A 24653-nucleotide genomic window follows, 5' to 3' on the forward strand; every position below is an offset into this window, starting at 1 on the left:
TCTCTGGGTGTAAAAGGGTCCTCCTTGGATCCCCCCTCAGTCGATAACCTCTTACCCTAAATCTATGACCTCTAGTTTTCTGCAGTCCACCTGTGTGCATCCCTCATAATTTTATCCATCTCCTCTTAATTTCCTCTGCTCCAAGGAAAACAGGCCCAGTCTCTCCTCATAATTGAAACATTCCATCCCAGGCAACGTCCTGATGAATCTCCTCTGTGACCTTTCCAGTGCTGTCACATCCTTCTTGTCGTGCAGTGACCAGGACTGCATGCAGTATCTAGATGCAGTCTGACCAATTTTAAAGATGGAGTATAACCTCCCTGCTTTGGTATTCAGTTTCCCAACTAAAGAAGACCAGTAGCCCATATGTCTCCTTAAACATGTTTTCTACCTACGCTGCCACCTTCAAGGATCTTTATACTCACACACCTCTGTTCTCTGTTCCTTAAAACTCCCTAGGACCTTACCATTCATAGTGAATATCCTAACCTCACTGGTACTCCCAAAGTGCATCACCTCACACTTATCAGGATTAAATTTTCTCTGCTTTTTCTTATCCCATTTCACCAACACGTTGACACCACCCTGTAGCCTAAGACTACCCTCCACACTGTCAACAACTGCACCAATCTTTGTGTCATCTGTGAATCTACTGATCATTCCTCCTACATCCACATCCAAATCATTCACCTATATTACAAACAGCAAGGGTTTTAGTAGCAATTGTAGTGGAACACCACAAGTCACAAGCATCCAATTATGAAAACAGCCTTTTACCTTTACCCCCTGTCTCTTATTGCCATGCTAATTTTGCCAATTTGTCCTGGATCCTATGAGCCCTAACCTTTTGGACCAGTGTCTCATGTGGGACCATGTTGAAGACCTTACTGAATTCCACATAAGCCAAATCTCTGCAGTACCCTCATCAATACACTTTGTTACCTCCTCAAAAAATTCGGTCAGACTGGTCAGGTAAATCTGCCATTGACAAAGCCATGCTATCTCCGATCAGTCCCTGCCTTTCAAAGTGATCATTAATCCTGTCCCTCAGAATTTTTTCCAATAACTTCCCTGCTACTGATGTTAGGCTCACAGGTCTGTCATTGCCAGGCTTTTTCCTGTTATCCTTCATGAAAAGGGGGAGCATATTTGCTGTCCTCCGGTTGAGGAGGACGTACAGGAGCCTGAAGACCCACACTCAACAATTCAGAAACAGCTTTTTCTCCTCCACCATGAGATTTCTGAACAGTCCATTAACCCCTGAACACTACCACATTATTCCTTCTTTGTGAACTATTTATTTTTATAATTTATAGTAATTTTATGTCTTTGCACTGTACCGCTGCTGCAAAACAACATATTTCACGTTATCTAAGTCAGTGATAATGAATCTGATTCTGGTTCTGCAACCTTCTGGTACCTCACTTGTGGCTGGAGAAGATCTAAGAATCTTGGCCAGAGCCACAACAATAGAGGGTGATAAGGTGGAATTGCAGTCCCCATAACTGCCTCAGCCTCTTTTTTTTTCCTCTTCCTCTCTACATAGACATTTCTAAACTTTTCTGTTTCATTAAGCTTTTCTCTTTTCTGATTGTAACTGTCATAATAATTGTTACCTTGGCAACATCCCATCATAGAACTTTCCCTGATACGTTAGAGAGACCACACTGTGAGCAACAAACACATACTGTGAATTCAGTGAAATGCCCACCCAGTCTGCATTTAGTATAGGACTGATGGGTACAGGTCTGTCTCCATATAAGACTTTGGTACAATACTGAAGACATGGCTTTCTCATTAACATTACCTGCAGTTTCAAAGAGTCCATTTAAAGAACTGACACAGACCTACTGAGCTGGAGGATACTTTATATTACCATCCCTGCCATGGGTCCTCCTAGATTTTATGGCTGTTGGCAACAGACAACAATATGTGGACCTGAAAGATGCCCCAGATAAAATGGATGGTGCAAAGTACAGTGGTTATTGAAGGTGTACAAGGATTATTTATGACAGATGGCAGGAAGCATTTGACCTTTGGGAAGAAAGTGTTTTTAAAAAAAAGTGCATTTTTTTTCAGCATGGCCTGGAGTATTGGTGCTGTAGTTTACCTCTGAATGTAACAGCACAAAAGTGAGATAGGAAGAGCTCAGAGCCAGCATGTTCCAGTTGGAGCGAAGAGCAAGGCTGCAAGGACAAGCCAGAGAACTACAGGCCAGTGAGCCTTGCATCAGTGGTGGGAAAGTTACTGGATGGGATTCTGAGCGTCAGGATTTATTTTCATTTGGAAAGGCAAAGACTGATTAGGGATGGCTTTGTTCCTTGGAGATCATGTCGCACAGATTTAACTGAGCTTTTTGAGGAGGTGACCAAGAGGATTAAGGGCAAGGTGGTGGACGTTGTCTACATGAACTTTAGCAGGGTCCTGCATCATAGGCTGGTCCAGAAGGTCGGATCACCTGGAGTTCAAGATGAGCTAGCCAATTGGATAAAAAATTGACTTGCTGGTAGGAGGCAGAATATGGTGGTGGAGGGTTACTTTTCAGATTGGAACCCTGTATCAAGTGGTGTGCCACACTGATTGGTGCTAGGTCCTCTATTGTTCGTCATATGACTTGGAGGAGAACGTACAACATAGACATAGAACATAGAAAACCTACAGCACAATACAGGCCCTTCGGCCCACAAAGTTGTACCGAACATGTACCTACCTTAGAAATTACTAGGCTTACGCATAGCCCTCTATTTTTTTAAGCTCCATGTACCTATCCAAAAGTCTCTTAAAAGACGCTATCGTATCTGCCTCCATCACCGTTGCCGGCATCCCATTCCACGCACTCACCACTCTCTGAGTAAAAGACTTACCCCTGACATCTCCTCTGTACCTACTCCCCAGCACCTTAAACCTGTGTCCTCTTGTGGCAACCATTTCAGCCCTGGGAAAAAGCCTCTGACTATCCACAAAATCAATGCCTCTCATCATCTTACACACCTCTATCAGGTCACCTCTCATCCTCCGTTGCTCCAAAGAGAAAAGGCCGAGTTCACTCAACCTGTTTTCGTAAGGCATGCTCCCCAATCCAGGCAACATCCTTGTAGGTGGCATGATGAGTAAGTTTGCAGATTACACCGAAATTGGTGGTATAATGGACATAGAGGAGGGTTGTCATGGAGGTCACAACAGGATCTAGATCATCTAGAAAGTGGACAAAGGAATGGCAGATGGAATTTAACTCAGATATGTATGAAGTGATCCATTTTGTGAAGTTAAATGAGGCCAGGACATATACAGTAAATGTTAGTGCACTGGGATTGTTATTGAACAGCAAGACCAAGAAGTATCAGTATAGTACATAGCTCCCTGGAAGTGTCAATGCAGTTAGACAGAGTGGTGAAGAAGGTGTATGGTATGCTTGCCTTCATCGCCCGAGGCATTGAATATAGGAGTTGGGATGTCATGTTATAGTTGTACACATCGTTGGTTAGGCCAAATATGTACTGTTTGCAGTTCTGGACACCACACAATAGGAAGGATGTGATTAAGCTAGAGAGGGTGCAGAAAAAATTCACAGGAATGTTGCCTGGACTGGAGAACTTGAGTTATAATGAAGACAGGATTGGCTGGGACTGTTCACCCCTGGAGCGAAGGAGGTTGATGGGTAACCTTATAGATGTTTATAAACTAATGAGGGCATCGATAGGGTAGAAAATCAGACTTTTCCCAAGGTAGATGAGTCTATAGCTAGAGGGCATAGGCTTAATGTGAGAGGTGTAAAATTTAAAGTGGATTCAAGGGGCAGATTTTTCTACATGGAGGGTAGTGGGCATATAGGACGAGCTGCCAGAGGAGGTGGTAGAAGTGGGTACAATGGCAATGTTTAAAAGACATTTGGACAGGTTCATGGACAGGATAGGTTTACAGGGATATGAACCAAATGCAGGCAAATGGGATTAGCGCAGATAGGCATCTTGGTCGGCATGGATGCGTTGGGCCAAGGGCCTACTTCTGTGCTGTTATACCTTTATGAATCTGTGAATAGTCAGATTTCATCAAATGATATCTGTTCCATCAATCACTAGCTCAATAAAATTTCATACGATGTCCACAGTTACGGAAGGAAATTCGCCCCATGGAGGCTGTGCTGCGCGTGTACTGTGGTGCGCGTTGTGGTCCTGCCCACAAACCCCATCCTCCAATCCTGCCTGCAACAAACTACACCTGCATTGAAGTGTTTTTAGAGTGTTCTTCAATTTGCTGATTGACCAGATTCATATTCAGATTAGTTTATTGTCATATACATCAGAGTATAATGTAATTCCTTGCCTGAAGCTCGCAGAGTAAACAGTATACATGGTAATAATAAATACAGTAACAAGCACCAAAGCAATGGAATGGTGCAAAGTATAGTAGTGCAAACTGAGGTAGTGCAAAAAGAAATGCCAAAGTGACAATAACGGAAGAGGTAGAAGAAAGGGTTTGAGAATGTGGCAGCACACCAGGAAGAGGATGTGATTGATTTAGGAGTCTGATAGCAGTGGGGAAGAAGCTGTTCTGAAGTCTAATCATCCGGCTTTTCAGGCTGCTGTATCTTCTAGGAGGTTGAAGGCAGAAAGAGCAATGGCCAGGATGGCAGGCATCCTTGACAATACTGTTAGACTTCCTGATGCAACGCACCATGAAGATGGATTGGATGAAAGGATGTGATGAGCCAGTAGCAACAAACAATCTGCTGGAGGAGCTCAGCGGGTTTGGCAGCAATTTGTTTCCTCCCACAGATGCTGCTTGACCTGCTGAGTTCCTCCAGCAGATTGTTTCTTGCTCCAGGTTCCAGCATCTGCAGTCTGTGTCTCCTGCAATGAGCCTGTGATGGACTGGCCAGTGTTTACCGTGCTCTGTGGGTTCTGATGGTATAGAGCAGAATAGTTGCCATACCAGACCAAAATGTAACCCATCAGAATACTTTCTATAGTGGCCAAGGCCTTCATAAATTTTCATTCACTGCTGGTTTCAGGATTCCTGGAATGTTAACTGTTTTCCCAGCAGTCATCCCTCCTCCCCCCCACCCCCCACACCCCCCACTGAACCGTACAAAGTACAGTTAAAGGAGCTTTTCTCCTTTGCTGTGAGCTGTATGTCTTTCTATCCCCTCCTCCTTGTGGCTACCATGAAGAGTTGACTCACTTTGCATGCGCCAACACGGGATGACATGGCTGCAGCCTGCTTAATCATGCAGGTTGGATTTTAATGCGTATGTAAGTGATGACACTGCAACTTCATTTTTTTTAGCAGAACGAATGTCCTATTTTTGCTCTACTTTATTTGGTGATACATGATTTGGTGTTTGGGTGAAGCACAGCACTGATTAGTACACCAGGAATGGGTGAAATCTATTTTCAAGGCAAAGTTCTCAAAAGACACTGAAGCTTTCTCTCTGTTTGCCACTGTGAGCACTGTTTAAACTGTCCACATGAGTCCAGCTCCAAAAGCATAATTTAACACAAAGCAATCTACTGCACTGGCATCCAAATGAAGCTCTGATCTTTCACTGCAGTCTAGCATTGATGTAATGCCTGTGGTGTGTGCCATATGCTAAAGCTGCTCTTCAAAGCTAACTCTCTAATTTGAGGGTAGAACTCAATCTATTCCTATTGCTCACATTCTCAAATACCCATGGGGTGTAAATCAGCATATATAGGAAATATATATTCCTTATCATGTGTGTTACATGATCACTATTGCTGGAAGTGGCTCCATAATAGTTACGGTAGAATTATTTAAACACAGATACTGTAGCATGTCAAGAAGGTAGCTCCCTACAATCCTCAATAGCAATGACAGGTGAGCAATAAATGCTAACCTCCAAACAACAGCTACCATCTGTGAGTGAGAGCAAGTCAAAGTAAATCTAAATCCCCTTAGTGAAATAGTTCTCTAGTCTCCATCTTTCTACTACTGATCATCTCATTTTCTTTACGAATTGTGAAAGCTTAAGCCAAACAAACCAAATGCCACATATTTTCCTGCATGTAGTCAAGATTGAAACATGTAATCATTGGCTTATTTCTTTGTGAATCCCTAAGCACCTGTCTTCCAAAGGCCTTTTCCTGCCATTCTAATGATATACTGTGCTCCCCTAGTTGTTGCAATCAAGCAAATGGATGATTGTGTTAGAATAGATTGCAGATGGTTGTGAAGAGCAGCTGTGTACAACTCTGAGCCTTGATGGTCTAGCTTCAGAATGCCCATCTCACAAGGAGCAGCAGCATTCAGGACCATCTGGCTGACAGATAACAATGAAGAATCTGTCAGAATGATGGTGATGGGACCTTGCATGCTGTCCTCCAGAAAAAGGACAACAGACTTGCTTGTCTAAACCACTGACGATTCCCTGGGATAGGGTATCAGCAAGCCTACAAAGTTGTTGGAGCAGCAGATTGCTGGTGTGCAGTAATCAGCACCATCCTTTACTTCCCCCAACCATCCTCCAAGGCCCTTCTAACATTGGTAACCAAACTCATGATGCCAAGTTCTTGAGCTTGCATGACAGAAGTCATTTCTGTTATTTTAGGTGACATTTTAGGTGGAATGGCAGCTAAGGCTTGCAGAAGAGTGTCCGTGCAAAGCCGTATTGTTATAAACCATCCTTCCCTGCCCCCCACCCTCATGGAATCACAGAAGCATACAGCAGAGAAACAGGCCCTTTGACCCACCTTGTTCATGCTGACCATTGAGTATTTATCTATACTAATCTGATTTACCATCACTTGGTCATGGCCTTCTCTCCTTGGCAATAAATGTTCTAAGACTACCTGCCTCCATCATCTCCTTGGGTACTGTGGTCCTGATTGCAGCCACTCTCTGATTGACTCCTTCCTTGGAACCCCTCTGTTGTTCCTCACTTTAAACTGATGCCCTCTGTATTTAGATGTCTCTGTTATGGGAAGAAATTCTCACTCTCTACCCTATCTATGCCCCTTACTGTCTTGGATACTTTTATCAGCTACCCCTCAGCCTACTGTACTTATCCAGTCTCTCTTCATAACTGAAAATGGTTGCAATTTTGAAATGTTATCGATAATTATGAATGCAGGGGGTCCTGGGGCTATGGAAGACCTGACATAGAAAATCCACTTTATGCAAATTCTCCCAGACTCTGCTATCAGGTATAGCACTTGGATCTCTTTACCAGGAAACAATGCAGAGATCTCCCACAGAAAATTGCAATGCCTTCACCAAACTCTCCTTCAGGTAAGGTCAAACGTTAGGAACCTCGAGCCACTTCTTGTTAGTGCCCACTTTCTTTTGTTGCCAATAGTTTTCTTTTTGATTAGCAGGTCACTCTGTCTGGACTGCATTCAGACAAACATTTGTCACTGTTCACTTCCTGGTAATGACTCCTATCACCTATGCTGATCTTCCCCAATTTACTCTTTGTAAATCAGTCCGTAAAGGCTGTTCAGGCTAAAGATTTCACATAACAATCTTGAAGGAAATTCAGTTTATGGACAGCTTTTGGGATCTGAACCATTATGTAACCTGGGGATCCTCTGTATAGAGGTAGTAGAAAAATAGTGCATTGAACAATGCTAGTTAAATAACAAATTTTCACATTTATCTGACAATTGTCAAGTACTAGTATGTTCAATAATCCTAAATAAAAACTTCTTGAAATCCTTTTGGAAAAATATTAAACTTTCTCTGTCATATTAGCTGTTTTAATTATGTAAATTTACAAATTGAATTAGTATCCTTTTTATATCGTCCAGGTTTGTTCACTATGAAGGTGGTGCAGTGTGCAGTCACGCCAGGTCTTTATGGCGATTGGAGCCGCTGCGCATCAGGTAGGGATTGCTTCTGGCTTACAGTAGTGATTCCACATTATTTAGAGGAAAAATCTAAATTGGATTAATTTGTTAGATTAACAAAGTAAAATGGAAGCATAGAGTAAGTAATTAGTAATATAGATGATTAGAAATGTGTCTTGAATGATGTTTTTCCTGAAGTATTCCATTTAATTTAAAAAATGGAAAATATATGAGATAAGTTAATCAAGGAAATGTTTTAAATGAATATCAAATGAATATCACAGGTATTACTTCTAATTGTTCACTAGTGTACAGGTCTGCTTTCCCTATCCAATGAATACTTGTCACAGACTGAGCGCAATAAAGGCTCACCCGACGAATTTTTAGGATAGTGGTGTTCTATGAGGAGCGATTAAGTAGACTAAGGCTGTACTGTCTAGGGAATAGATGAATGAGAGGTGATGTCATTTAAACATAAAATATTCATGATCTTCAGAGGTAACTCCTGGCTGGGGCATCAAGAAACTGGGGTTCACAGTCTCAATATAAGGGGTTGTCCATTCAGGACTGAGATGAGAAATTCCTTCACCAAGGGAATAGTGAATCTTTGCAATTCTCTACTCGAGAGACCTGAGGAGACTCAGTTGCTGAGTATATTTAAGGCAGAAATTAACAGACTTTTGGACATTAAAGAGGAGGAGGTGCTTGCTGCCTTACAGCGAATAAAGGTAGATAAATCCCCCATGCCTGACATGATATTTCCTCGGACCTTGAGAGAGACTAGTGTAGAAATTACAGGGGCCCTGGCAGATATATTTAAAATGTCCTTAGCCATGGGTGTGGTGCCGGAGGACTGGAGGGTAGCTCATGCTGTTCTGTTGTTTAAAAAAAAGCGCTAAAAGTAAACCAGGTAATTACAGGCCAGTGAGCCTGACATCAGTAGTGGGTAAATTATTGGAAGGTGTTCTGAGAGATCGGGTATACAAGTATTTGGACAGCCAAGGGCTGATTAAGGATAGTCAGCATGGGTTTGTGCATGGTAGATCGTGTTTAACGAATCTTGTAGAGTTTTTCGAGGAGGTTACCAAGAAAGTAGATGAAGGAAAGGCTGTGGATGTTGTCTACATGGACTTTAGTGAGCCCTTTGACAAGGTCCCACATGGGAGGTTAGTTCAGAAGGTTCAGACACTAGGTATCCATGGAGAGGTTGTAAACTGGATTCGAAATTGGCTGTGTGGGAGAAGACAGAGAGTGGTAGTGGATGATTCTTTCTCATACTGGAGGCCTGTGACTAGTGGTGTGCCTCAGGGATCTTTTTTTTAAATTTTATTTACAGCGTGGTAACAGGCCCTTCCGGCCCAATGAGTCCGCGCCGCCCATTTTAAATCCAATTAACCTACCTGTACGTCTTTGCAATGTGGGAGGAAACCGGAGCAGCCGGAGGAAACCCACGCAGACACGGGAGAACGTACAAACTCCCTACAGACATCTGTGCTGGGTCCATTGTTGTTTTGTTGTTTGTTGTCTATATCAATGAGCTAGATGATAATGAAGTAAATTCGATCAGCAAGTTTGCTGATGACATTAAGATTGGAGGCGTTGTGGACAGCGAGGAAGACTTTCAAAGCTTGCAGAGGGATCTGGATCAACTGGAAATATGGGCCAGAAAATGGCAGATGGAATTTAATGCAGACAAGTGTGAGGTGTTGCATTTTGGAAGGGCAAATCAAGGTAGGACATACACAGTAAATGGTAGGGCACTAAGGAGTGTGGAGGAACAAAGGGATCTGGGCATTCAGATACATAATTCCCTGAAAGTGACGTCACAGGTAGACAGGGTTGTAAAGAAGGCTTTTGGCATCCTGGCATCATAAATCAAAATATTGAGTATAGGAGTTGGGATGTTATGGTGAGGTTGTATAAGTGATTGGTGAGGCCCAATTTAGAGTATCGTGTGCAGTTCTGGGAAGGATAGGAAGGATATCAGTAAGATTGAAAGAGTGTGGAGAAGATTTACTAGAATGTTGCCGGGTCTTCAAGAGTTGAGTTACAGGGAAAGATTGAACAGGTTAAGACTTTATTCCTTGGAGCGTAGAAGAATGAGGGGAGATTTGGTAGAGGTTTACAAAATTATGAGGGATATAGACAGAGTAAATGCGAGTAGGCTCTTTTCACCTAGATTAGGAGAGATAAGTACGAGAGGACATGGCTTTGGGTGAAAGGGGAAAGATTTAGGGGGAACATTAGGGGGAACTTCTTCACTCAGAGAGTAGTGGGAGTGTGGAACGAGCTGCCATCTGATGTGGTAAATGTGGGCTCACTCTTAAGTTTTAAAAATAAATTGGATAAATACATGGATGGGAGAGGTCTGGAGGGTTATGGACGGTGTGCAGGTAAATGGGACGAGCAGAATAAAGTTTCAGCACAGACTAAAAGGACCGAATGGCCTGTTTTCTGTGCTGTAGTGTTCTATGGTTCTATCAAGTGAAATGATGCTGGAGTAACAGAACTACCATAATCTAATCTAATTGAATGGTGGAGCAGGTAAAGATACTCAGTAGCTTTCTCCAGCTTTAAATTCTTGTGTTGAAGAAGGCTATTGAGTATCTTTACCTGCTGCACCATTGGATTTTTTTTGGTAATTATTACCCTGAAAAATGCCAACTAATTCTATCTAATTTGCAAACTGTTTCATACCAGTTAACTAATAGGATCCACTTGGCAGCAGACAGAGATTTAGTTAACTGGAGTTCAGCTGAATATTTTACTGTATTGTTGCATTGCCCACCAGCATTGTAACTTCTGTGTGGATATTTAGCAATGCCAAATAGATGTGATTCAAGTCCAGGTGTAAACTTCCATGACAAGCTGTACACACTTAATGGGATAATAGTTAATTGTTGAAAGACGTAGAATATACATGCCTGCTTCCAATCCAGTGGTAGTATACCTAGTTAAGAACTGTGAATCTGTGACTGATTTGCCAATGGTTTATCCAAATCAGTCACTTAAAATGGAAGTACTACTACAGGGTGACACAGTTTTTAGTTTTATACTTTTCTATGTAATGTATACTAAAGATTTAGATGCCAGGAACTGGTAGCTGATCATGAGCAGGTGAGAATTGTAAATTTCTGTTTTATTTGACTTTATTCATAGAAATGTGAGTTTTCATCTGTTTTCTGAAGGATTGATATTGTTCTCAACAGCTGGAGTGGTGGCCACATGAAATGGAGTCAGCCTTTCCGTATTCGTCATGTTACCACAGGCAAATACTTGGGCCTTGATGAAGAGAAAGGACTTTTACTCTTTGATCAAGAGAAATCAAACACCAAAATCACTTCATTTTGTTTTCGAATCTCAAAGGTGAGCGAAAATTGCAAAAGAAGGGAAGTATTTTTTAGGTACTATTTTATACCAAGCTTCCTGTAAGTTTTTGGACTAAGTAGTCATCATAATTTATTCCTGGTCTTTGTGTTAGTTAGTTTTGGGAGGACAATATTTGTATTGCTGCCCCATTAGGAATGAGTGTTTTCGCTTGGATGCTCATTTTCACTGCAGCCTGTCACTTGCATGATTTTGAGGATGAGCACTTCCCTTTCACAATAATGAGGAGCACAAAAGGACTGCCTCCTCCCAGGTATTGAGAGACCATCAATGGGTGTTGTGCAAAGTCGGATCATGCTGCTGCTCCTCTTGATTTTGATCAACTGGACCAAGACTAAGCATGATTAAAATTAAACTGCGATAATCAAGCAGAAAATAGATCTTGCTAGAAGGAAGATAAACACATACTCAAATACCAAGTCTGAAACTTTGTTTTGTCCACTTGCCCCAGATTCTGGACCATTCCTTTTCATTGCTGGGCATTCCCCCTTATCCTTTGCCTTTCATTCCAAACTTGTTCTACCGTCTTTTCACGAAATTGGTCTTTCACTGCTGCATCTGATTTTGTTTTCTGGCTTTGACTGTGCACTTCCTTAATGGTTCATGCTTCCATCTGTCAGACATCTCCTATCATATTTTTAAGAGGGCTTCAAAAGATAGGGCAGAATGGATAGCCATTAAACTACCTTGGGTATATCTGTGTGTGAGAGTACCTGCTAAACATTTGAAAACATGGTGAGCACTCCCTCCTTTAATGGTTCCAATTTTTATTTTCTTTTTCCTGTCAATTTGTAAGCTCTTGAACAACCTAGAATCTATGATGATATGTTAGATGTTAAAAGGATATCATTAATGATATCATTCTTCTAATTGAATAATTCTCCAGGGATTGTTCTCCACACCATTCATATTTCTTCAGGTTTAATGTTATTCCTCATTCACTCTAGTTTTTCATTGATGTACAATGCTAGTTCTGACTCACTTGTGCCTCTAATTATTGCTTGTTGAGATTGTTAACATATTTTGACATTCTGTACGGAGAAAAGGACTCATCTACAGTAATAGTCATCTTCAAGAACACAAATAAAAGAACAATTGTAATCTCTTCCGAGTAAACAAATGGCCTTTACACAGATCACAATGTGCTGTGCATTGAAACAGGACTGCACCTAATTCTATGCTTTCTTAGGATAAAATCGATATTGCTCATAAAAGGGATGTAGAAGGCATGGGAATTCCTGAGATCAAGTATGGTGAGTCGATGTGCTTTGTCCAACATGTGAACAGTGGACTTTGGCTGACTTATGCAGCAGCTGATACCAAAACAGTTCGCTTGGGACCCTTGAAGAGAAAAGTAAGTACATCCACTTGCCAATTACAATTTAAGATAAAAATAAGATCATTTAACTGTAAATTTCTGTATTAGAAAGTGACCATGCTGTTTGTTTGTGCTTTAAATTTAATGAGATATGTGTTATCTGCTTCTCATCTGACACAAGGCCTTCGACAATATCCCACATGAGAGACTGGTCCAAAAAGTTAGGGCCCAATAGGGTTGTTTTTGTGATTGGATGCTTGTGACTAATGGTGTTCCACAGGGATCAGTGCTGTTTGCAATATATGTGAATGACTGGGATGTGAATGTAGTAGCATGATAAGTAAGTTCACAGATGGCATGAAGATTGATGGAGTTGTTGATTGTGGGGAGGGTAGTCTTGGGCTACAGGGTGATATCAATATGTTGCTGAAATAGACCGAGAAATAGCAGAGGGAGTTTAGTCCTGATAAATGTGAGGTGATGCATTTTGGGAGTACTAATGAGGCTAGGACATAAATGGTAAAGTCCTAGGGAGTATTAAGGAACAGAGGGACCTTGGTGTTCAAGTTCAAAGATCGTTGAAGATGGCAGCACTGTTAGATAATGTGTTTTAAGGAGCTTATGGGATACCGGCCTTCATTAGGGTGTTGAATACTGGAGCGGGGAAGTTTTGTTTCATCTTTATAAAACTTTGGTCAGACCTTATCTAGAATACTGCATGTAGTTCTGGTCACCCTACAATAAGAAGCATGTGATTGCACTGGACTAGGTACAGAGGAGACTCACCAGGATGTTGCCTGGAGGGAGTATTTTAGTTATGAGGTGGAACAGGCTAATAGGGGCCAAAACTGAGGGGCAAACCCTCCCAGGGTTATGAACACCCATGTACATACAAACAGGCTCTCATAAATATTGTTAAATTCAGATGAGAATCAGTCTGGGAAGATAAAACCTGTTTCCATGTAACCTCCCCACAGTAATCAGACACCATCATCTCAAGAACACAATTTCACTGGGGGAGGCCATTTAACAGAGTTGCTTTGGAAATGGGAAAGCAACTACTTCTATTGAAACTTGTGCAACTATACTCCATATATAAAAAAAAGTGTAACAGCCACTGATACTTCGCCCATCAAAATCAGCCATCAAGCATGGGACATCTTGATTCTGTACCATTGTAACTAGGCAGGGGAAGACGATGAATAAAAACGGAACCCATTTGTAATCTGGGGATGGCCTGTATATAAAATTATGAGGGATGTAGATAGGATAGGCTGCAGGAAACTATTATTCTTATCAGGGATGAATAAATGTAGAGGACATAGATTTATGGTAATGGGTAAGAGATTTAGAGGTGATCTGAGGGAACCCTTTTTCAGCCAGAGAATGGTGAGTATCTTGAATGCACTGCCTGAGAAAGTGGTGGAAGTAGAGATGCGGATAGCATTTAAGAAGTGTCTAGATGAACGCTTAGATCAGTTTGGCCTAGAAGGCTATGGGCTAGCTGCTGGAAGCTGAGATTAATACGGATGGGTGACGGATGGATCAGTGTGGACATGGTGGGCTGAATGGCCTGTTTCTATGCTGTATGACTCCATGATAATGACCAGTCCTTTATCTCTTTACCCTTGTGTGCTAGAAGCTGCTTGTGTTCTGTGCATGTACTTACAAATGCTTCTTGTGCCTTAGACTGTTTCAGTGCACCACATCAAGCTTCTTCAAAAGGAATTCAAAATTAGCTGTGATTAAGTATGCAACAGAATTACCGTGATTTTCATCCAAAGTGATTTGTTAATGCATGACCTGTGCAGAAACTGATGGGGCACTGCCAGCTTAATGCAACTGCCTGTGATTGCTTGGATTGCAATCAGAGAAAGGCTTCTGTGCTTGAAGACACACTCTGCATGACAACTAGACACAGCAATGTATGTTATGTATGCCATGGAGGAGATAGAACTGGAAGAGACATGTAGAGAATACCAGGGTTTTCTGCAAAATAAATTGAAATTCTGATGAGCAAGATGCAATCCTTTTTTGAGCAATGTTGCAAAAGAATCACAATGTCACCAGTTCTGTCAGGGTGGTCTTAAATGCACTAAAACCACTTTTAAAAATAATTCCAACACTTATTTAGAGAGAGAGAGAGAGCGGAACACAGATATTCCAACTCTCTTACTCCACCACCCTTCCTCCCCATGTACATTTGCACCATAACCCACCCTCTCCCCTTCCTATATAAATGAAGATTATTGGAAAAATGTTGTTTGTCATATATCATCCATTGAGGCAGAAAATGCCAGAAAAAGGAGAGGCACCTGGATGGGAGAGATGCCTTCTTGGTCGCAACACCATATCAGGATGGGTCCCCTTCCTCATGGGTAGAGAGACCAATCCATTAAATGACTTCCTCAATAGATAAAGTCTCTAAAACACTTTTTGCTAGTTTCAGCACAATCTAACTATTTAGTGAGCTATGGCCCTTATCAGATTGTGGTGCTCATTTCTTTGTGATTATCAAACAATAGGTGTTATCAAACAATAGGCTGCCATTTAAGTTGTGTAGTCTTTCTGCATGGTTTGCATGACAATTGACAACATTAGTTGTCTGTTGGATGGATGATGAGAAAACACAGACCTTGACCAATTTCATGAGTGGCATAATTTCACTACTAAATGCCTTTTAATGTGATTTACACAAAGTCACGAGAAGCAAAGAACTGCAGATAGTGGAAATTTGAAATAAAACCAGAAATTACTGGAGGTATTCAGTGGGCCTTATTTACTCATTTTGCTGGTTGTGCTTTTAAAAAAAATCATCAATTTGAAATGTTAAGTCTGTTTCCATCTCCACAGATGCTGTCTGACCAGCTTCATATCTCCATCATTTTCTGTTTTTATTCCATGTTATGTTGACTTTACCTGTCATTCAAAAACAAAACAACCCTGTGTGAAACAGGCTTATCTTCTTTATTGTATGTTTGAGAATATCCTGACCTTCCATGCATACAGCTACTCTGAAAATCTGTGGGCATTTGAGTGCGGCTTCTTGCGTTAACTTTGTGTACTTAGCAAATGGTATTGTCCTATTTAAAAATTTAGGAAGAGGCAGAAAAAAAAACTATTTTTGTAAAGTAGAGCTTTCAGTCCTGAAATAAATAACCATTAAAAAAATTTTGTTTTAGGCTATACTACACCAAGAAGGACACATGGATGATGCACTTTCACTATCACGTTCACAGCAAGAAGAATCCCAGGCTTCCCGAATGATTTACAGCACAAATGGCCTTTTCAACCAATTCATTAAGTAGGTGTTTTTCCTTGTTTATTTTTCTGCCACTTTTTGAATGAAAGAAGAAATACTTGGGAAACATACCATAGGTCAGTCCGCATCAGTAGAGATTTTTTTTAAATGTTAGGGTTGTACTTAAATTGTTTATTCGCTGCACAAATTTTAAATTTTAAATTTTTAAAATTTTACTTACAGCGTGGTAACAGGCTCTTCTGGCCCAACGAGTCCGCGCCACCCATTTTAAACCCAAATTAACCTACCCGTATGTCTTTGGAATGTGGGAGGAAACCGGAGCACCCAGAGGAAACCCACACAGACACGGGAGAACGTACAAACTCCTTACAGACAGCGACGGGAATCAAACCCCGATTGCTGGCGCTGTAATAGTATCATGCTAACCGCTACGCTACCGTGCCACCCCACAAATAATGATTGAGATATTGTAGCTTCCAAAATTTTGCCAATTGGAGCACTTTCTTCTTTTAATCAATTCTACTTGATTGTATCGCAATATAAATGACTGAAGTTCAGTAAAAATCTTCTGATCAAAATTTATTTGTTTGTATGTCAGCAGGATTCTTGATTGAATAAACACTGAAAATAATTGTCAAAATGGCTGCATATTTTTATTGGGGTTCTTAGAATACTTAGAATGGTAGTTTTCGGAATTGATCTTTTCTTAATTTTTCTTAATGAAGAGGTCTAGATATGCTAAGTGGAAAGAATAAATCTTCAGCTCCAGTGTCCTTACCCATTGATACAATAGTGCTGAGCCTTCAGGATCTTATCAGCTATTTCCAACATCCAGAGGAGGAGCTTGCTCATGAAGAGAAACAGACCAAATTGCGCTCACTCAAAAACAGACAGAATTTATTCCAGGAAGAGGTAAGGCCGCAACATTTAGGAACAGGAAGTATATATGGGTGAAATTCATTGGTTTCAGAAGTAATACAAAAGAAATAACTGACAACCTGTTTTACATCCCTCAATTTAATTTCCATTGGTTTCAAGAAGGCTAATTTTAACCCAAATATTCATCTGCCTGTGAAGCCATTAATAGTACACTTGCCTTATGTTAATGTGTGTAATTAATGTGAATGCAAATTAATATATTATTCTCTGAACACATTAATCACGCACCACTACACTGAAGAAGTCTTCCATGCACCATCCCAGTGTTAGGATTCAGTTTTAACCAGAGATGTAAGTAAGCCATTACACGTTGATATGGTGTACCAGGAAGAAAATAGCTGACACTATGTTTGCATTGCAACTGTACTGGTAAGGAATTAACTTGACTGTAGTGGTAAGAAGCATAATTTACTTTCAATCCAATTTTAACCAAGTAATTCAGTGCTGATTATATTTGTATTCAGCAGCCTGGCACATGGAGTAGTGCATTTGGAGACACGAGAATCTGATTCTGAGTGCAGATGTGGAGGCATTGGGATAGTTGACGTTTGGGCTGAGACCTTGCATCAGGACTGGGAACATAGAGGCAAGGCAGCCAGTATATAGACATGAGAGAGAGGGGTGAGGCAGAGGCTGATAGGTGATAGGTGGAACCAAATGAGGGAGGGATGATGGGTAGATGGAGCAGGTAGGGGAAGGAGGAGTGTTGAGTCAGGTTGGTAGGTGATAGGAGGAAACATAAGAAGAAGAAAAAGAATTGGCAGATGGAGCCAGGCGAAGGAGGAGGAAGGGCAGAGGCAGGCTGGGAGGTGATGATGGATAGATGGAACTAGGTTGGGGAGGGGATAGGAAAGGTGAACTAAAGGAGAAGAAACCCACGTAGATAAGTATATGGGTATTGGGCAGATGGAACCAGGTGGGGGAGGGTGATGAGTCTGGGTAACAAGTGGTCAGGGGGGGTTAGAAAAGGTGAACAAAGGGAGAGAGGCCCTGGGTGGACTGGTGGGTGTGGGAAAGGAACACAGTGGGTGTGTTCATCTGAATATTGCAGTGACATTCGATATGCCATGAACTCTGACCTTTTACCTCTAAGGCTATCAAGAGACACAACGTGACTGTGGCTTCACATGGAGTCTAAATATGACTGAGTAAACTTAATCTGATTTCAAAATTCTATTGAATATTTAATGAAAGTTTTAAATAGCACAAATCCACAACCAAAGCAGCAACCTTTGATTAAACATAAGATGTAATTGTTGGTTGTAATTGTATTTTGTTTTAGGGTATGATCCAGCTGGTGTTGGATTCCATTGACAGACTGAATGTGTATAACAGTGCAGCTCATTTCTCAGAGTTTGCAGGAGAAGAAGCAGCTGAATCCTGGAAAGAAATTGTTAACCTTCTTTATGAGCTGTTAGGTATGGAATTTAAACACAAATGCAATCTCCTTTCATCTTCATGATAACAGTTAGGTGTAGTGGCTGCATAGTTAAGTTATTGAACTAGTCACCAGATCCCTTGGAGACATTTTGAGTGCCACCATGACATCTGGGGAAATGTTTTCAGCTATTTAAACAAATCTGTCATTAAAGCCAGTCCTAGTATTGATAAATGTGAGACTTCTAGATTGTCATGAATCCATAAACTCTTGAGGGAAGGAAATCTGCCATCCTTTTCTGGTTTGGCCTATTTGTGACTCCAGGCCCACCTGTGTATTTGATTTTTAACTGTCTCCTCTGTTCAGGGATTCAGCACGGGCAATAAATGCTAGATTGCAAACAATATCCATATCCTGTGAACTATTAAAAAAACTCCTGCCAGAGTATGTGTTATGTTGTTATAATCATTGGTGTTTGGTAGAAATCCCTGATGTAGTTGTATCATTGTTTATACTGTGACTATTGTCACTCAAACAGATTGTCTAGTCATGTATCTGTGCTGTTTGAGGGATCATGCCGTGCATAAATTAGCTGCCACTTTTTGCAATATTACTACGGTGTACATTTTAAAAGTATACTTTATTGGTTGTGATGTCTTTTACTATGTTCTGAGATCATGAAAGGTACTGTGTAAAAGCAAGCACCTTCTTCCTCAAGTTCATGAGACCCACTGCTTTTCCCACTTTTGCCACAACTCCTGCTTGTTCAATTACCCCTCCAAAACATTTTTTTAGTTCATTAATCTTGTATTTTTCTCTTTGGTGTACAGCTGCTCTCATCCGTGGTAACCGCAGAAATTGTGCTCTCTTTTCTGATAACCTTGACTGGTTGGTCAGTAAACTGGATCGACTGGAAGCTTCTTCAGGTACCTTAACGTAATAATTGTTATACTGGGGGCTCACCTTACCAAATACTTGATAGTTAAAGAATGTTTTGAGGTTTTGCTATTGTGCAATATTTGTGAGAATTCTTTTAAGCTGCTTTTACTCTGTTGGCAAACCTCATCAAGGTGCTTCTACATCTGTTTCAATGGTACAGGGATAATAGCTCTAATGACATTTCTTATTTTTCTTTAAGCTCCGAGGGCTTGGTTTTAGGTCATTCTTCTAGATGGGGACTGGGTGGAGAATTCTAAAAATCTTGGTGTTAAACCCAGCTCTCCATTTTTGTACTGCAGCATTTATGGGAATATTTTTGTAAATCTCTGATTCAAAGTAGTAGATTGTCAGCTTAAAATAAGTGCAATGTTTAAGAAAATGAGCCCAAGTATATTTTCAATTTGTAATCAAAAGCCTGTCAATTGTAATTCACTGATAACATCTAACTTAAATTTGGATGTAAAATGAAAGAACAGATGTAGCTAGCCTCTGTTGAATAAATCTTGTATTGTTTAAACTGCCTTTAATGCCATTCTGTTACAGACATTGTTTGAAATGCATTTGCCCTTTCCTTTCTCCAGAAGATAGGTAGGCAGGCCTTCTGCCGCCCAGGTGCCTCTTTTTTTCAACAATCAGCCGAAAACCCTCCATCTCTTAACCTCTCTCACTTTTAAGACCATCCTTAAAATATAGCTGGTTGATTCAGTATTCAATTACCTTTCCTAATACCTTATTTGGTTTGTGGTCAGTGTTTTCTTTATATCACTGTGAAAGTTGAAATATGATTGAAAATTGTTCTGATGTCTTGTGGCACACTAGGTATACTGGAAGTCCTGTACTGTGTTTTGATTGAAAGCCCTGAAGTTCTGAACATCATAACTGAAAACCACATCAAATCAATTATCTCTCTGTTGGACAAACATGGACGAAATCATAAGGTAGCTTCATAAATAATGGGGAAAGATTTGGTTAAGCTAGTTTTAAACAAAAGGTCTGCTGCACTTCTAGCAGATGGGAGTTTAAGGCAATCAAACCTGCAGCTTGAGCCATAGCCTTGTGTCCAGATATTGGAATCTATCAGGGAGAATATAATCTAGGAAACAGTCTCAGTCTTTAATATCGAAAGGGTAGTATAATAGAATTTGGTAGAAGTTGGAGAAAAGGGACTGTTACTTAATGTAGCAAGAGGACCACAGATGCAGCGGCAGAGAAACTTTTCCCATTAATTGTTACATTACTGTCCATTTTCCCTCCTTACCACCATCTTTTCTCCCACATACCAATCATTAGAAGCACTCTTACTAGGTGCCAGTCACCTGACCTGATTGCTCCAGATATGAACACACTCCACCTCTTATTTTCCACCCATTGAATCTGTTCCTTTAAACTTCCCTATGACATCAATTTCTCACTCCACTGTCTGTATTCCCATTAAATTGCTGACCCACCCAACCTCTCCTGGATGCCATGTTAAAAGTTCTCCCTTCTCAGTACTGACCTCCTTTCCTTCATTTCTCCTCAGAAAACCAACCTTGGCCCCTCCTCCTGTCATCTCCAATCACTCTTTCCTCTTCAAAGTATTTGGGTGCAGTGACTTTGCAAATCCAGTTTTAGCCCTTGATCTTGTACTGAAAGTTAGAGTAATCGGAAATAACACCTTGCGTAACTATGACAAAGATAAACTATATCCCCTCTTCCTTATCGACCTATAGATCAGTAAATTAGAAAACCTCCTCTCCCCCTCCGCTGCTGCCTCTGACATCCCACCAACTTCTATCCTTTACCTATCATGTTCCTTATCTACCTGCTGTTGCTTACCATTGAGCACAACCCCATCATTTTCCATGTGTCTGCTGATACACCTAGTTCTCCCTCTTCACAACTTATTGACACATCCAGTAATTCTAAATTGTCAGACTGCTTGTCTGATGTTGAGTAATTTCTAGGCAGTAATTTACTTAAATGAAATGTTGAAAGACAGATGTAATTATATTCTGTACCCAATGAACATCTTGAAGCTTGAAATGAATCCAGTGAATGTTCATTGCACACACTAAGGGAGCAATGTTGCCTGACCAGGAGCAAATAGAGGGCTGATAGGTGAATAAAGCTTCGTGCAAGTTGGAGTACAGATAGCAGAGTATTCAGTGACTTTATGGAGGGTAGAATGAAAGGGCCTCCCCAGGAATTCTTTAGATGTGGATTATTTTTTCACTTTTAGATAAGCTGAGGTTGATGTGGAGTGAGCCAATATTTTAAAACAGGAAATGAGCAGTCTTATTGATGATGTGAGTATGTAGTCCAGAGCTTGTCTTAAGTTCAGATACGTCACCAGGATTTCGGTTGACCTGGTTCGGTCTTACACTGTGGCCAGGGACAACGCTGGAGTCATTGGCTGTGAAACAAACTTCTTGGTGGATACTGAATATAATTATATCTGTTCTGAGATGGAGGTTGGGATCAAAAAACATTAACTTTTAAAACCGAAGTTTGCAATATAGCCATTTTAAAAGTGTCTGTGAGCCCCAAACAAAAGTCACATTGAATTGTTCTCATTTTATATAGGTGCTGGATGTATTGCGCTCTCTCTGTGTCTGCAATGGCGTGGCTGTACGATCCAATCAAAATCTTATTACGGAGAACCTACTTCCTGGTCGTGATCTGCTGCTCCAAACTAACATGATCAATTATGTCACCAGGTAAAACAAGACAAAAGTTCATAAATTACCTAACATAAATTCCACCAACTTTTAGGTTATTTTCTGCCAAATCTCATTTTATCCATGACTTCAAGCTTAATGCATTCACTAAAGTTGTAAACTCAAAATTGGAGACAAGCAGCTGCACTGTCATTCTCTGCATGTGCTACATTTTCTTTTATTATTGAAGTGGGAATCTGTCAGGTTTCTTTTCCATTGATAAAAGGGATAATGCTCTCTGGGGCAGGGGCATCTTCTTTCTAATTGTACTGTTTCCAGGAATGTCATCTGAATCTTCCCAACAGGACCGATGAAACTTGTGTCATCTGAGAACAGCCACTGATCATGTAGCGGGTCTAAAGTGGAGGCAAGAAATTAATTCCAGAAAGATTAAGTGCCTCTAATAGTCTCTTTTGTCTCACGTCTGAGGGTATAAAACTTGTGTTTGAGCTTGAAACATCTGAGACAACTTAGAGGTTTGTCTGAAATTCTGTTGGATTGCTCTGGCTCATAATAGGGTTTATGCAAATAGTATTAGATGTAATTTGCACAAGGGTTGGACAATAATCATAGTGAGAGCTCGGCCATATCTTCTTGAGAGAAAACTGGCATTTGAAGTCTCATATTCTAAAAGGTGAGTTGTTGGACTTCCAAAATATGTCCATAGGGAATGTGTGATGCTCCAATCATGATAAGTGTACTTAGATTAATGTCTCACAAGCAGGAGCTAACATCAATTTTACTCTAGGCATAAGAACTATTTTTTCTCATAAAAGTGTGTTGATTATATTATGTTCTGGTTCACCTATATAAAATCTAACTAAATATATATTTAAAAAGTTGTAATTAAATGTTTTCAACTTGCTCTTCTTATTCCAGCATGAGGCCAAATATTTTTGTGGGTACATACGAAGGTTCTACACAATACAAGAAGTGGTACTTTGAACTGATTGTGGATTATGTTGACCCATTTGTAACACCGCAAGCTACTCATCTGCGAGTAGGTTGGGCATTAACGGAGGGTTACAGCCCTTATCCAGGAGGTGGTGAGGGCTGGGGGAGCAATGGAGTTGGAGACGACTTGTATTCCTATGGTTTCGATGGACTTCACTTGTGGTCAGGTCAGATATTTTGTCCTTTTTGCTGTTTCGTTAGTTGCTATTTTACAGCTGTTCTCAGGGGGTGAATCCATTATCCTTTTATTTTAGAATGAACATTATCTGGTTCTGGTGTTAGGGGAATCTTTAGAATGTTAATCTTTAGAATGAACATTATCTGGTTCTGGTGTTAGGGGAAGTCAAGCAATCAAAGCATCACTAGACATCCAGGTCTATTCAGTCATCAAAGGTTTGTTGTTTTATGCTCGTGGGGTGTAAACTGTTGGATGTACCAGGCAACTTCTCCATTGAACAAAGGAAATCAGACCCCTTTTATTACATTTACTGCAGATGAATGATGATAAAATTGATTACATACATTGATCCAGTCAAGTTTACCTGGTTGCTGACCAATCCAATCACGTTAATAATTTGGCATCTTGTGGCTGCAGTAATCACAGGAATGTGGTCAAATTCCACAATGTCTCTCACTCAATCCAAAGTACTCCAATTAATAACATAACTGGGGGAACCCCTGTATTATGGAAGAGCTGACTTGCAGAAATCTGACTTTATGCAAATTCTCCCATAAATATTTAAAGAATTTTTCAAGATAATATAGTTAGTTACAGAAATGCAAACGTCTTCAGGAATTATAGAATAGGAGTAGTGGCTAGTTAATTCAAAAGGCAACCAGCCTTTTTTAAAAAAAAGCTGTTTACATGTAACCTCCTCGCAGAGCAGGTGACCCCTGAATTATAAAGGGATGGCATTCCTAGAAAAGCATCCGTATCATGATTTTCCGTAACGTGAAACCCTATATCCCATTGAATGCCATGTTATAAGTAGAGATGCGTTCCCATGGGATGTCTTTTCTCTCAACAGTAATGGTCGTTCCGCAGCTGCTGGTTCAGATGGGGACCACTTACGAGATTGCCTTGTTGGTTTCCAAAGCAAATCTCAAGTGACCAGCAGCTGTGCCTGAAAAACATAAATGACTGTAGGTGCTGCAGCAAGCCCCACAGCTTTAGCTATTGCATAGAATTTTTCTCCAGCATCAAACCTTTGTAAAATATCACGTTTTACATCTAGTGAAATTTCTTTACATGGTCATTTAGGTTTACAACTTGAACTTAAACTTGATGGCCCTGTTTCTAAAATTTTGAGGGTAGATACTATGTAAAATGCTTGGGGGGGGGGGGGGGGGGTTGGGGGTAGGAAGAGACTGCTGGACAGCAAAGTGAATCGACTGCACACACAAAAAAACACATTATCTACATGTGCACGTCAAGAAATGAGAGTTGAAAAAAACTAAAAACAAACAAAATGTATTGTTTCTTTTGGATTTTGTGTTTATTTAATTTTTTAATTAAATTTTACTAATTTCTTTCCCCACATAAATTCTGTAAGAGCAAGTTTTATATTGTACCATGGATCTTTGGGTCATGATTTATGAATTCAGTAGGACCGAATTTCCATAACCTGAATGGCTGTAAAACTGGCGTCGGCTGTAATCGGACACCATTGTCTGTTGAGAATGCAGCTCCTGGTTCATAGTGGGAGGCCACTTAAGAGATTTGCTTTGGAAACTCTTCTATGGACATTTGTAAAATACTTTTTCAAATGATGTAACAGCTGCAGTTCCTCTCAGACCACATGGCTCAGTTGGAGCCGAGGCTAGACTCACTGAGGAGGCAGAGAGTGTTGTAGACAGGATTCAAGGATGTGGTTATACCAAAAGTTTAACCAGATTGATGGGTGACCACTAAGAGGGGCAGGGAGGTAGTACAGGAGTCTCCTGTGGCTGTTCCTCTCTCAAACAAGCGTAC

At 40.6% G+C, this 24653-nt stretch overlaps 1 protein-coding gene across 9 annotated transcripts in view; it reads left to right on the forward strand.

The window, feature by feature from the left end:
* The window catches only part of LOC127586448 (ryanodine receptor 1-like), a 625703-nt gene that overhangs the window by 105307 nt on the left and 495743 nt on the right, over positions 1-24653 (forward strand). For all 9 annotated transcript variants that reach the window (XM_052044410.1, XM_052044408.1, XM_052044411.1 and 6 more), the window contains 10 exons: positions 7767-7841; positions 11015-11171; positions 12382-12546; positions 15693-15814; positions 16498-16684; positions 17994-18129; positions 18920-19015; positions 19848-19966; positions 21594-21727; positions 22607-22848. In XM_052044410.1, coding sequence (XP_051900370.1) covers positions 7767-7841; positions 11015-11171; positions 12382-12546; positions 15693-15814; positions 16498-16684; positions 17994-18129; positions 18920-19015; positions 19848-19966; positions 21594-21727; positions 22607-22848 — 1433 coding nt within the window. The remainder of the gene's footprint in view (positions 1-7766; positions 7842-11014; positions 11172-12381; positions 12547-15692; positions 15815-16497; positions 16685-17993; positions 18130-18919; positions 19016-19847; positions 19967-21593; positions 21728-22606; positions 22849-24653) is intronic.

This window comes from Pristis pectinata, chromosome 35, assembly GCF_009764475.1.
Source record: "Pristis pectinata isolate sPriPec2 chromosome 35, sPriPec2.1.pri, whole genome shotgun sequence".
Taxonomy (NCBI): Eukaryota; Metazoa; Chordata; class Chondrichthyes; order Rhinopristiformes; family Pristidae; genus Pristis; species Pristis pectinata.